Below are 12,792 nucleotides of genomic sequence, written 5' to 3'. Positions count from 1 at the left end.
GGAGTGTTGGCAAACGTCCTTGAGGCCAGGGATTCAACAGGGCAGACTCGGTCCTTCGTGCCAAATTAAATGATTTCTATCTTCCATTATCACTAATATTTTTTACCAATGTCAAAAACGCTTAGTGAGCTCCCCATGGAAAAGAAAAAAAGGTTCTGCTTGGAGCTACAGGGAACAACGACGACGACAGTAATGAAAGAGGGAGGCAGTCGAGAGATGGATGGGGTTCAGAGCTGGGGAGACCCAACAGGACGGAGGTGAACATCAAAAGAGTCAAATGTTGGGAAAACCCTGAAACCTTATTTTATTCTTATTGCTATTAATTTTGATGAATAGTAAGAGCAGCAGCTCGAAGGGAAATATAGGGCTGGATCTGGGAGGATAGAAGACTTCGGTTTTGTTTGTGGGGTAGAAACTAGCTGTGTGATCCCCCCAACTCCCTTGACCCATGTCTACTTCACCTGTAAAATGGGGATAATAACATCAAATAATACACGTGCAAAGTACAATGTGAACTTTAAAATGTTACTTATTATTATTATCATCATCATTATTATTATTATTATTATTATTTTGCTTTATACAGGGTACCCCAAAAGTCTTGATTTAGTTTTGAGTTATTAAAGCTTAAAACTGCACCAAGACATATTTTCTTGGTATTATTATACATATTATCATATACTGTCTTGCTATTATAATTAGGTAGAACATATAATTATATATGGCTTTCTATTATCATTATTATTATTTACATTACTTTATATTCCTTTGCTCGAGGGTCCAGTATTCTTAGACAGTTTTGTCAAGAGTCTTCTCTGACAATCTGGGGAAGCCTATGAACTCCTTTGCAGAATGTTTTAATTTAATAAAATAAAATACATAGTATTAGAAAAGAAACTCATCAGATTGAAATAGTTATTTTATATACATACACATAATTATAATCCCAAGACAGTTTATAATAGTAGGTATAATTATACCATATATAAATAAATAATGTTTTTATTTAAATAAAATTATTTTTATTATAAAATAAAATAAATTAAAAATTTTTTATTTAAATAAAAAACAAATAAAATTTTATTTATTAAATTAAAAACACAACAAATAAATAGTCTACTCTAGAGGTATGTTGGGTTCCCCCCAACTCCCCAAATAAGGAAATGAGGGAGAACAAATTTAAGTGTAAAGATGCTTAAATAAACTTGTGATTAAAGCCTGATTACTTTGGTAGCTATTGGTAGTTCTTTCCCAAAGAGCCTCAGACGTTCTTTTGGTAACTATATACTAAAGAATATATTTTCTAGATTCACCATCTTGTATGCTCTATCTCCCTTTTATTTATTTATCCACTTATTCATTCATTTATTAATTTATTATTCTGTTTATTTATTTGTTTTTGTGGAAGAGTACGCTCAATTTATCTATCTCCCTTTAAAGAACATTTGAATCAATTCACTCATCTCAGTGGATAAGTTGCAGCATGAGCTCAAAGCTAATCTTGTTCCTTGGTGCCTTTCCTCAGCTCTTTGTCAACATCCCCATGCTTGGCCTCATTCTGAATCATTACTGTTGTACCCCCAAACACCGAGTCATCTTCCTTATTATGTACCCCATGGTTGAGGGCAGCTGGGTAGCTCAGTGGATTGAGAGCCAGGCCTAGAGACGGGAGGTTCTGGGTTCAAATCTGGCCTCAGACACTTCCCAGCTGTGTGACCTTGGGCAAGTCACTTGACCCCCATTGCCTACCCTTACCACTCTTTTGCCTTGAAACCAATACACAGTATTGACTCCAAAATGGAAGGTAAGGGTTATAAAAAAATAAAAAAGTAAAAATAAAACAATGTACCCCATGGTCAACTAGAATTTATTAAACAACTACTATGTACCAAGCACTGTGTGTTTGCCAGATCCGGAAGAAAGATGGCAGCAGGTATAGCTAGGTGGTCCAGTGGATGGAGAGTCAGGGCTAGAGACAGTTTGTCTTGGGTTCAAATCTGCCCTCAGAGTCACTTAACCCCGCTGTTGCCTAATCCTTACTGCTCTTCTGCCTTGGAACCAATTCATAGTAGTTGATTCTAAGACAGAAGGTAAGGGTTAAAAAAAAAGATGGCAGCCTTGCAGCATCTGTTGGCTTTTACTAGTCTCGAAAGTGATGGAGAAGGGAGCCTAGAAAGGTCAACTGGGGAAAATACAGTATGAAGCCTCTTCCTAGGTTGATTCTTTTGAATATTGTATTTATTGTGGGTCAGTATTCATAAAAACACAAACTCTTACCAAGGCAAAGCCAGAAAAAAAGGATAACTTCAAGTCAAGAATTTAAAAAAAAAGTCCTGTAAAAAAAAAATACAATTTGCTTCAATGGTATCAGAACTGTCTTTGAAATGTAGATTCAAAAAGGACATTCATTCAGATTCAAATCAAAGATTCAAAGCCAAGCAGCCAGGATGGTTGGGGAGGATGCTGGGCTCCCCCAAGCCCCGATTCCCCAAGAGTTAGCAGCCAGGCGAGGATGCACATTCTTCGGTGAAGGGAAGAGACTGCTGGTGAGAAGATGCCTCATCCTGACCCACGTCCGGCAAACCTCCGGCCTCAGCAGCGTTAGGAAAAATGGTCTTTTCCAAGACTTTCCCAGTCAGTCAAAATGGTAGCTCGACTTGGATTTAAAATTTTGGCCTAATCAATTTCTGTGCAATGTACCCACCCGAACAGCTGCGATTGGTCTACTTCATGCCCTCCTAGTGGCTTTTGACTCTAATGTCATACTGAAAGCCACTTGATGGCTCTCATTTATTTATTTTTTAAGAAAAGTCACTTCAACATAGAATTCCCTGGAGGAGGCAGCAGCTCGCTTGTGAAATAGTCTTTTCAAGATTCTTTGAAAACATTATTTTACTGTGTATGATGATGTCATAAGCATAACTGAATTCAGCAAAAAAACAAAAACCAAAACCAAAACCAAAAAACCAAAACCAAAACCAAAAAACCAACAACAACAAGGGATGAATTCTGGCAGGTGATGAATCATTTTGCTTTACTGTGATAAAAAATGGCCATTGCAATTTCACTTAGTTGAGGAAAATCATTATGGAGGATTTACGGTGAAGAAATGCAGGTGAGAAATCTTTCAATTATTAGCCTATTCTGGATGGATTAGAGCAATAACATAGGGCAAAAGATGGTGCACTTTGAAGGCAAGGATTCTTTTTTCCCCCTTTATCCCCAGGTGCCTAAGATGGGCATCTGGTACATAATAATAATAGCAGTGATAGTAATAATACTAAAAATAGATAGCATTTATAAAACACTTTAAGGTTTGTAGAATAGTATACAAATATTATCTCATGATTATTATTATTTCTATTTTATAGCTGAAGTTAAATGACTGGCCTAAGGTCATGCAGCTAATAAGTGCCAGAGGACAGATCTGAACTTGGATAGCCATTCCAATTGTTAAGTCAAAAGATATGATCAAAGAGGTCTCAAAAGCAGAACTGCAAAATATTCATGAAAGAATGCTCCAAATCACTAATAATAAGAGAAATGCAAACCAAAATGATCTTGAAATTTCAACGCACCCCCCAGCAAATCAGCAAAGAGGCCAAAAACGGTTTTTGGGCTTTACCAATGTAGCAATAACTTGTACTGATCATTTTTTCCTCTTTAAAGAATACTACTTGTCATAGGAGCTGATTCTCTGGGAGGGGAAAGGGGAAGGATACTGGAGATAACCATGATGATGTAAAAAAAAAAAAATAGAAGATATCAAATAAAAACATAAAAACAAATTTTGAACTCAGGTCTTCCTTGTCTCGAGGTCTGGTGCTCTGTCCACTGCACTGTCTAGCTGCCTCTAATAAATTAATAATTGCTTGCTTAACTGAACTGAATTTTTTATACACAGACACACAGAACTGGCCTCGACACTGGGAAGTCCTAGACTCCAATCTTGCAGTCATTCTCTACCCACGAATGCCTAGCGATGGCAAGAAGGTGACGAAATCTCACCAGACCTTTGCAGAGTTGATGCTGGTTTTCTAGCGTCGGGGAGTCACTGGGCGTGTATTAACCGTGCCAAGGGCCGGGCACTGGAAAAGGGAATTGTGAAATTCCCTTTTACAGCATACAAAGAAAGCCTCTGCCTTCGAGGAGCTCAGAGTCTAACGGGAGACGCAACCTGCCACGTGTTACGGAAAGCTTCAACGTGATGGGGAGCACGTTTCCTAGGAGTCCAGACTCATAGTCTTCCTTTCCAGAACCAGGACACAGTCTGAGTTATTTTAAATTTAGCTCTAATTTGAAAAATTATCATGTCTTCAATTGGCATCCCGGGTGGTCTCCAACAGATTTCATACACCCAGCAAAGGCCACTGGTGGTGTCGGAGGCACCAATTGTGGGGGAAAACTGTTTTAATAATAGTGATAAATCCTTTGGGAAAGGCACCCCTTCAGAGGATCTGGCTGATCTCCCCCCGTTCAAAAACAAAACAAAAACCATCATTCCTTCCATTAGGGATGATGTGAAAGAGGGTAATTCTGTTCGTGGCAATACAGAGAGAGAATAAACTCAGTGTGAGAACAATATGTGACTGCAGAAGATTAGAAGGGCAAAACAACTACCTCCCACAAACTCTCTCTGTGAGCCCTTTGCCTACAATGCACCCCCGCCCCTTATTTTCCCCAGAACATCATGATCTATTCATTTATATTTTTACCATTTCCTGGGGGAGAGAAGAGGACAGTTAAAAAGTTCCTCTGACCAAAATGACATCTTTATCTCCGTGAAAAACTGAATTTGGATTTGGCCATAATCACTGCCTTTGTAGACCGGGTTTTGTGGTCCGGTGGGGGGTTCTGGGTGAGAAACCCACCCCTGGCGGTTCTTTGCAGGCTGCCCTTCAAGGAGAATGGCCAATTAGGTATTGATTCGTCAGCAAGGGCTCTTTGGCAGAGGGACAGGACAAGCAGGACCATTAGAGCCAAAGGTTTGGGCTCTCTTTTTTAAAGAAAGCAGTTCTCCTTTTCACCTTATCTTACTGTCAGAGGAAGGCAGCGGGGTGTCATAGAGAGATGGCCAGTCTTGGAGCTTGAAAGATCTGGGTTCAAGCCCTGCCTTTGATAAGTGCTAACCGTGTGATCCCAGGCAGTCTCTAGAAAACTCCCCATGACGCTTCCTAGCAGAGAAGGGGCCAACCTTGACTAGGAGAAGGGGTTTCCTCCTCTGGGAGTTCTCTCTGCCCATCCCACATCCATCCCATGCCCCATCTCCTCTCACTCACGTCCTGGGGACGAAGGGCGACTAGACAACCTCGTCACTTTTCCCCTCTCTTTAAATTTAATCCATAGACCAGAGCACGTTGGACCTGATGTGAATTATTCATGCACCCTGCACTAAATGTTAAAAATCACATTTCCCTCGTGTTCTGCAGAAGTCTGAGGTTTGAAAGGGCCCGAGATGCACCCTCTCCTTTGATCCTAAGAAGGACCCAGTGTCTTAGGGACTAATCCCAACAGGGCAGTCTCCCCTGATCTGTGGTTAGACTTTCCTCTGTTCCTGTGGGGTCACCGCAGGGGGAAAGAAGGAGGCTGCCGCTGGATGGATGAGGGAGGCAGCCGGGTGGCTGGGAGGGGGCCAGGGCTCCTCTGTCTAGGAAGGGGGTCCGTAGCAGCACCCCCTCCTCCGTGGTCACTTCTCCCCTTATTTGACCCTCTTTAGGGCAGGGCTTCCTAACTGGAGGACTCTGGAGTCCGTGGATTCATCCAAGGATCGTTAACTTTTAGTTAGTGCCTTTGAAATCGGATCTATTTTATTTTATGCTTTTTTTTTTATCATTTTATGCATTTTGAAATTCTACTCTGAGAAAGAGCTCAGGGCTTCACTAGGTTGCCAAGAGTCGGAGTCATACACAAAAAGGGAAAAGAACTTAGGACACAAAGACCCGTTTCCATGTTGGCGGACTTCCGCTGGAGAGACGTTCGAGTTTAGCAAAGCGGTTGCTGTTAATATAATGGCACCTTCCAGCTTAAAGGTATCTGCATCTTCAGGCTTCAGGGCAGGGGCGCTTTTCAGGAAATGGGGAGACCGACTGCACGGGGGGGTGGTGGGGAATTTCCCGGGAAGAAGCCTTCTGTCCCAAGAACGAGAGCCCTCCATTATCAGATGCTGGACTCCAATCGAGTGCAGCGACTCCTAGCGTGTTCTACCAGGATTCCTGCTGTAAGGAGGGCACCTTCCCGGACCTGAGATCTCATTGCGATGGAGAATCCCGGGTTCCTCTCTGTGACTATTTTATTTTTTGAACCCTTTCTGAAATGTTTGAAATTTCTGAAAAATTCTGAACTCCCCCTGCTCATGATTTCTCATGGCACAATAGTATTCCCTCACAATGACACCACTCCCCGATGGATGGTCATTTATTTCTCTCCTAGTAACGACTCCAAGACAGAAAGGCAAGAGCTGGGCAAGCAGAGGGTAAGTGACTTGCCCAGGGTCACACCGCGAGGAAGTCACCGAAGCCCCATTGGAATCCAGGCCCCCCTTCCCAATGGTCGTCTATCCACTGTGCCAGCGAGGCGCCCCGATGCTTGACTTCAGACTGCACTGTCTGGAGCTGGTGTCTCAGAACCGGCGGACTTTGGACAATAAGTCTACTCACCGGTAGGAGGTTTCCGGAAGGAGGTCCTTAATGACGTAGCTGGTGGCATCCGTCACTGTGATGCTGTTCTCTCCCAGATCAATGTTGTAAGCAATGATTTCGGATCCGTTATTGCACGGCTCTTCCCAGTTCAGTACAAGGCACACAGAAGGTGATGTTGGGTAGGCACCGAAGGTCTCTTCCTCCAGGACGTAGAGAGTGGAGACAGCATCCGGGGCTGACGCTGGTGTCCGACAGGATACGAGGTCGCTGTAGGGTCCTGCTCCTGCTTGATTGCTAGCCTAGAAATGAAAATTAATTCAAGAATTAAAGTTAATTAAAAAATTAAAATGTCTTTTGACAGTTGGCATCCTCCCTATTAAAGAGCCCTGAGTAAACACGGGAGCACCGAGATTCAGCTCCCGTTCTTCATGATCACTCCTGGGGAGATGCTGGGAAAATCAAACCTCACGAGGGCTCGGTTTCCTCGTCTGCAAAATGAGACTTGCTCTCTGAGATTCTTTCTAGTTCTCTATTTTTACATAGGCACATTTATATAAAATTAAATATACAAAATTTCAACATTCATAATAAAATTTTTTGAGTTCCAAATTCTCTCCGTCCCTCTTAACCTCATGCCACTCTTTCAGAAGGCAATCTCTATCTTGGTAATATCTCTATATTGATTATATAGTCCTGCAATACATAGTTCCGTAATAATCACGTTGCCAAAGAAAACACACATAAAAGAATGAGAAAAATAAAGGAAGTAAAAAAAAAAAGCATGCTTCAATCTACACTCAGTTCTTTTTCTTGGGGTGGATATTGTTTTTTCATCGTGGGTCCTATGGGATCATCTGGATCAGGGCTGCCAAGTCTTTCCCAGTGGACCATCCTTATAATATTGCTGTTATGGGGTACGTTTTCCTGGTTCTGCTCACTTCATTTTGCATCAATTCATATACATCTTCCCAGGTTTTTCTGAAATCACCCTGCTCATGACTTCTCACGGCACAAGAGTATTCCATCACAATTATACCACTCCCCAACGGAGAGTCATCCTCGCAATTTAAAATTCTTTGTCACCATAAAAAAAAATCTAGGTTTATATTTATAGTAATAGCAGCTGGAGCCTACTTTCCCTTAGCTAAGCACTTTGCAAATATTATCTCAATGGATCCTCACATTCATTCTGGGACAGAATTGCTATAATCTCCATTCTACAGATGAGGAAACTGCAAAGCGCTTTGTGAACCTCAGAGTGCTATATGAAGGCTATGACTGCTTATAAATTATCATTTCACAACTGAAGTAGGTAATGTAATTGTTATCTACAATTTTATTGATGAAAAATGGAGGGTAGGAGGTTAATTTCCTTTAGTCCATCACCTTGTTAATAATTATGTGCTAGAGCCTGCATTTGAACCAAGATTTTCTGATTTCAAGCTAATTATTTAATATCATTATATTATATATATTATAAATATAATTAATATAATTTAACTTTTAATTTAACTAATAAATAAGAATTTAATATAATTAACATTTACTACATGCAAATCATTTTGCAAGGCTTTGGGGACACCAAGACAAAAATAACGAAACAGTCCCTGCCCACAAATAGCTTTTATTTTCCTGGGGTGAAAACAATGGGGATGCATGAAAGAAATACTAAATTTATATAAGATCAATGCAAAATAGTCATCGGCAGAGGAGGGCCCTAGCACCTGGAAGAGGGAGACCCAAGAAAGGCCTCTCAAAAAAGATGGAAACTGAGCGAATCCCTGAGAGGAACTAAGGGTTCCATGAGGGAGGGATGAAGAAGAACATTTCAGAGGATGTAAAGAACAGCCTGGAATGTTGAAGTCATTTGGGTTGGGATTTAAAAGCATGGGGTGGGATCAGTCTGAAAAGAAAGGCTGGAGTCGAACAGAGAAGGGCTTTAAATGTTGAACAGAGGGATCTGTACTTTACCCTAGAGGAAGGATGAGCCTCTAGAACAATGATTCCTAAAGTGGGCGCCACCGCCCCCTGGTGGGTGCTGCAGTGATCCAGAGGGGCGGTGAATAACTGTAAGGGGGGCATTGATAGTATGTGACAGGGGGTGCTAAGTAATATTTTTTTCTGGAAAGGGGGCGGTAGGCCAAAAAAGTTTGGGACCCACTGCTCTAGACCTATTTAATGCATGACCTGTTCTTTAGGGGTATCAGTCTGGCAATAGTGCAGAGAAGGGACTGAAGATGAAATTCTGTGAGAGACATCAGGAGACTTTTCCAATTGTCCAGGGAAGAGGGATGAGAGCTTGGTCAAGGATGGTTGCCATGGGAATAGAGAGAAGGGGACAGATGAGTGACATGCAGAGGGGGGATAAGACCAACAGCATTTGTAAATGAATAGATGGTTATGGGGGACAGGGAGAGTGAAGAGAACCCCAGATGACTCTGAGACCACAAACCTGGACGACTAGAAGGATAGAAAGAGAAAAATGTGGAAGGAGGGTGGTTTTGTGGAGGGCAACTACACGAAGAGTTCCATTTTGGACTCATCATGAGGTTCTCCCCATACTACTCTTCTTTCCCATACTGAACTGCAAATCTTCATTTCTTAGTCCCATTAAATAAATAAAGTCCTAAATCTTTTGGAAATTCCTAGGGTCCAAATTCCTAAGGTTATCTCACTTAATTTCCTGTTTTCTCTATTAGGGCAATTCTCTTCTTTTCCATTGGGCAATTCTATCATGAAACTGGTCACAGCTGCTACCAACGGATTTGTCCTTTCTCTGAAAAGAAAGAGGAGACCTTTGTCCTCAACTGAAAACGTCCTGTCGTGGTGGAAGGGGTTGAGTATTTGTCAGTTTGTCACAGAGGTGGGTTTTTGTTTATATAAACTCTTCCCCTCTGCTTTATGGGAACTGAGAGGTGCTGCTGGAAAACCCCAAGCCACAAGTCATTAGGATAGGAGGCACGTGCACAAGGTTGACACAGGAAGAGTATGATAAAGCTGGGATGGGAAGCCAGGTCTGGATTCAAGAACCAAAGCTCCATGTCCCACACCAGCACTTCTCTGATTTTTTGGCCTCAGGACCCCTTTATATTAGAAATTATTGAGGACCACCACTCCTCCCAACCCAAGAGTTTTTATATGGGCTATATTAAATGATGTTTCCCATAAGAGAAAGAAACATCTTTAATATTATTATGAAGATAGTTTTGACCTTATGGGATCTGTGAAAGGGTCTTGGCGACCCTCAGGAGTCTCTGGACCACACATGGAGAACCGCCATATTATACTGTCTTGGTTCTCTACAATAGGGATAGGGACTGAGCCTATGATTTTATTGATAGAGGAAACTCCCAGATGAGGGAACTTCCACGACCAGTGCAACCTTAGGAATCTCAGAGAATGTCCTGGAGCCCCGGGAGGAAGTGACTCGTCCAGGGGCCCACAGTCAGCATGTATCTGAGGCTGGTTCTCCATCCACTATATGAGGTACCCTCTCAATCTGGTGGTACCAAGCCAAATTCAATTCAATGGACAGAATAAGCATCAACAAAGGAAGCACTCCATGCAAAGGCTATGCTAGGGGATGGGGACACAAAGGCAAAGCGGTAACAGTTTCCTGAACCTCAAGGAGCATCCTTTCTACTAGAGATGCGACCTAGTTAATAAATTAATATACCTTAAGTGGGAGAGAGAAATGGCACACACCCAGGGGAGTCAAGAGAGGCTTTGGGTAGCGAGAGGCCTCTGCAAGGAAGGGGGACAGGGATGGAAGATGGAAGATGGAAAGGTGACTTTTTGGGGCAGGAAAGTAGAATTTGTGAAGGGAAAGAATACAGAGTGTGCTTGGAAAGGTAAGCGACACCCGGACTGTGAAGGGCTCAGGAAGCCAAACAACGGAGTCTGTATTTGATCCTAGAGGCAACAGGGACCTATTTAAGTTTCTTGAGCAGGAGGCTGACATGGGCATACCCAAGCCTGGGAGTTATCCATTTCTCAGCATGGCGGAAGATGGTTTGGAGAAGAAATTCTGGAAACAAGGAGACCAATGAGGAGGCTATTCTGAAAGGTTGATAAGGCAAAAAGTCTCTAAATGATGGTGGTGTGAACAGAACTGAGAAATGTTGTAGCAATAAGACTTGGCGACTTATCTGACTAGATGAGAAAAAAATTCCTCTATAAGTACAGAGAAACAGACAAAGGGGATGGAAATTAAAAAGAGAGAGAGAGAGGAATACAAAATAAACTATCCTGGATGTATGTAGGAAGTCCTTAGGAAAATGTAATCACTTGTATTTTTAGTACAATTAGAGGCAGTTATGTGACTCAGTGGATAGAGTGCCAGGTCCGGAGACAGGAGTTTTGGGCTTAAATCTGACCTCAGACACTTCCTAGCTGCGTGACCCTGGGCAAGTCACTTGACCCCCATTGCCTAGCCCTGACCACTCTTCTGCCTTGTGGCTGATACTCAGTATAGATTCTGAGGTAGAAGGTAAGGGTTAAAAAAAAAATAAAAGTTAATTTCACGAAAAGTTACTTGAAAAAAAAAAGTAATAAATTGCCTGAGAGAACCAGCTCTCAAACTAATAAAAAAAGGACTTGCTAAAAGCCCAGGATGGGAGTTCAATGGAAGGAGTGCCATAAGAGTCCTTTTTTTCCCCACAATTCTCCCATCTATCTGGTCGTGATGCTATAACCAAAGAGAAGTTATGTATAGCTCAAGAAATAAAACCCAACTGAAATAAAGCACAAACAGCCCATTAGCCTGAAAGCAACCTTCCCCGAGTCCTTCATTTTTGAAAAACCTCGTATTTCATCTTAGATTCAAATACTGTGTATTGGTTCCAAGGCTGCTAAGGCGTAGGCAAGGGAGGAGGTGTCAAGTGACTTGCCCAGGACCACAGGGCTAGGAAGGGCCGAAATGGAACCCAGGACCTCTGGCCTCTAGGTCTGGTCTCAATCTACCGAACCTCCTCGTGGTCCCCTCGAGCTCTTCCCGAGTTTTGCATTACACCCCAGAAATGCAGCAGGCTCTCTCGGTCAAGAGCAAGCCCTTAGAGCAAGCCTCGGAGCCGGGCCAGCCCAGAAGCCCCCGTGGCTCCTGCCAGCATTTCCCGGGTTGAGAAACAAAGCAGAAGCGAGCCCTGAGCATGCTCGGGAAGGGGGGAGTCCCTACACGGAACAGGTTGTGAAAGCGGCCGAGGCCAGGCAAAACAGGGCTCTGGCTAGTGCCGGCTGCTGTTCTGAGCTCCGGCTCCTCTCTGGGATGCAGGCGGAACAAAGATGAATATGAAGCACCCCCAGCGGGGTCCATCCCTGCCCGGCACGGAGCCAGGGCTGCTCGGCTGCTCAGCGGAGCCGCCGTAAAGGAGGCTTTTGGAGGGGCCGGACGAGATGACCTCTCGGGCTCCGTCTAGGTCCGAGGCCAGGATTCTCGTCTGTCGTTTTCTCGAGAGTATTTGGCTCTCGTTTCTGAGAGAAACAGGAATGCGCTTTTGTTTTCCTCCTTGTAAGCCCTTCCTTTCCGTTGGAGTCACCATTCTAAGACAGAAAGGCGAGGGCTAGGCAAACGGGGGTAAGTGACTCGCCCAGGGTCACCCAGCTAAGAAATGTCCGGGACCAGATTTGAACCCGATTTCAAGCCTGAGCCTCCACTTGCCGTCCCTAAGAGTGCAATTTAAAGAGTGAAAATAAGATATTTAAATTAAATTAAATTTAAAGAATGAAAACCACTTATTTCTTCTGAGAGGAGTCTCTAGCTGTTTTGGGGACCAGGAAAAGACTCCGCAGAAGATGGCACTGGGGCTGAGCCTTGAGTGCAGAGATCGCCAGGATGCTTCGAGCCGGGGATGCCCAGAAGAGGAAGGGAAGTGTGCAAGAGGGCACCAGGCTGAAAAGACTTTTGGTGGGAGAGAAGAGCGACTATTTCTCAAGTCTGTGTATCCAGGTCTAATATGGAAATGTGTTCTGTGTGATTTCACAACGATGACTGCCTTTTCAGTAGGTGGAGGGGGAGAGAATTTGGAATTTAAAAAGAATATTTTAAAAATAACATTTATTAAAAATGTAAAAATCAAGTCTGAGCATCAAGAACACGTAGTATAAAAGTGGGCGGGAGAGTAGAATTCTCTTGTGGGAGTCAAACAAGCAGGCTTGG

At 43.0% G+C, this 12,792-nt stretch overlaps 1 protein-coding gene across 1 annotated transcript in view; it reads right to left on the bottom strand.

Moving 5' to 3' along the window:
• The window catches only part of FNDC3B (fibronectin type III domain containing 3B), a 355,299-nt gene that overhangs the window by 35,300 nt on the left and 307,207 nt on the right, over positions 1-12,792 (bottom strand). Inside the window, exons 22-23 of the mRNA XM_044669554.1 lie at positions 6,657-6,937; positions 6,016-6,086 (exon numbers count right to left, since the gene is read on the bottom strand). Coding sequence (XP_044525489.1) covers positions 6,016-6,086; positions 6,657-6,937 — 352 coding nt within the window. The remainder of the gene's footprint in view (positions 1-6,015; positions 6,087-6,656; positions 6,938-12,792) is intronic.

The sequence above is a fragment of the Gracilinanus agilis genome, chromosome 3, assembly GCF_016433145.1.
Source record: "Gracilinanus agilis isolate LMUSP501 chromosome 3, AgileGrace, whole genome shotgun sequence".
NCBI classification, from domain to species: Eukaryota; Metazoa; Chordata; class Mammalia; order Didelphimorphia; family Didelphidae; genus Gracilinanus; species Gracilinanus agilis.
This window is presented reverse-complemented; position numbering and strand designations above follow the sequence as displayed.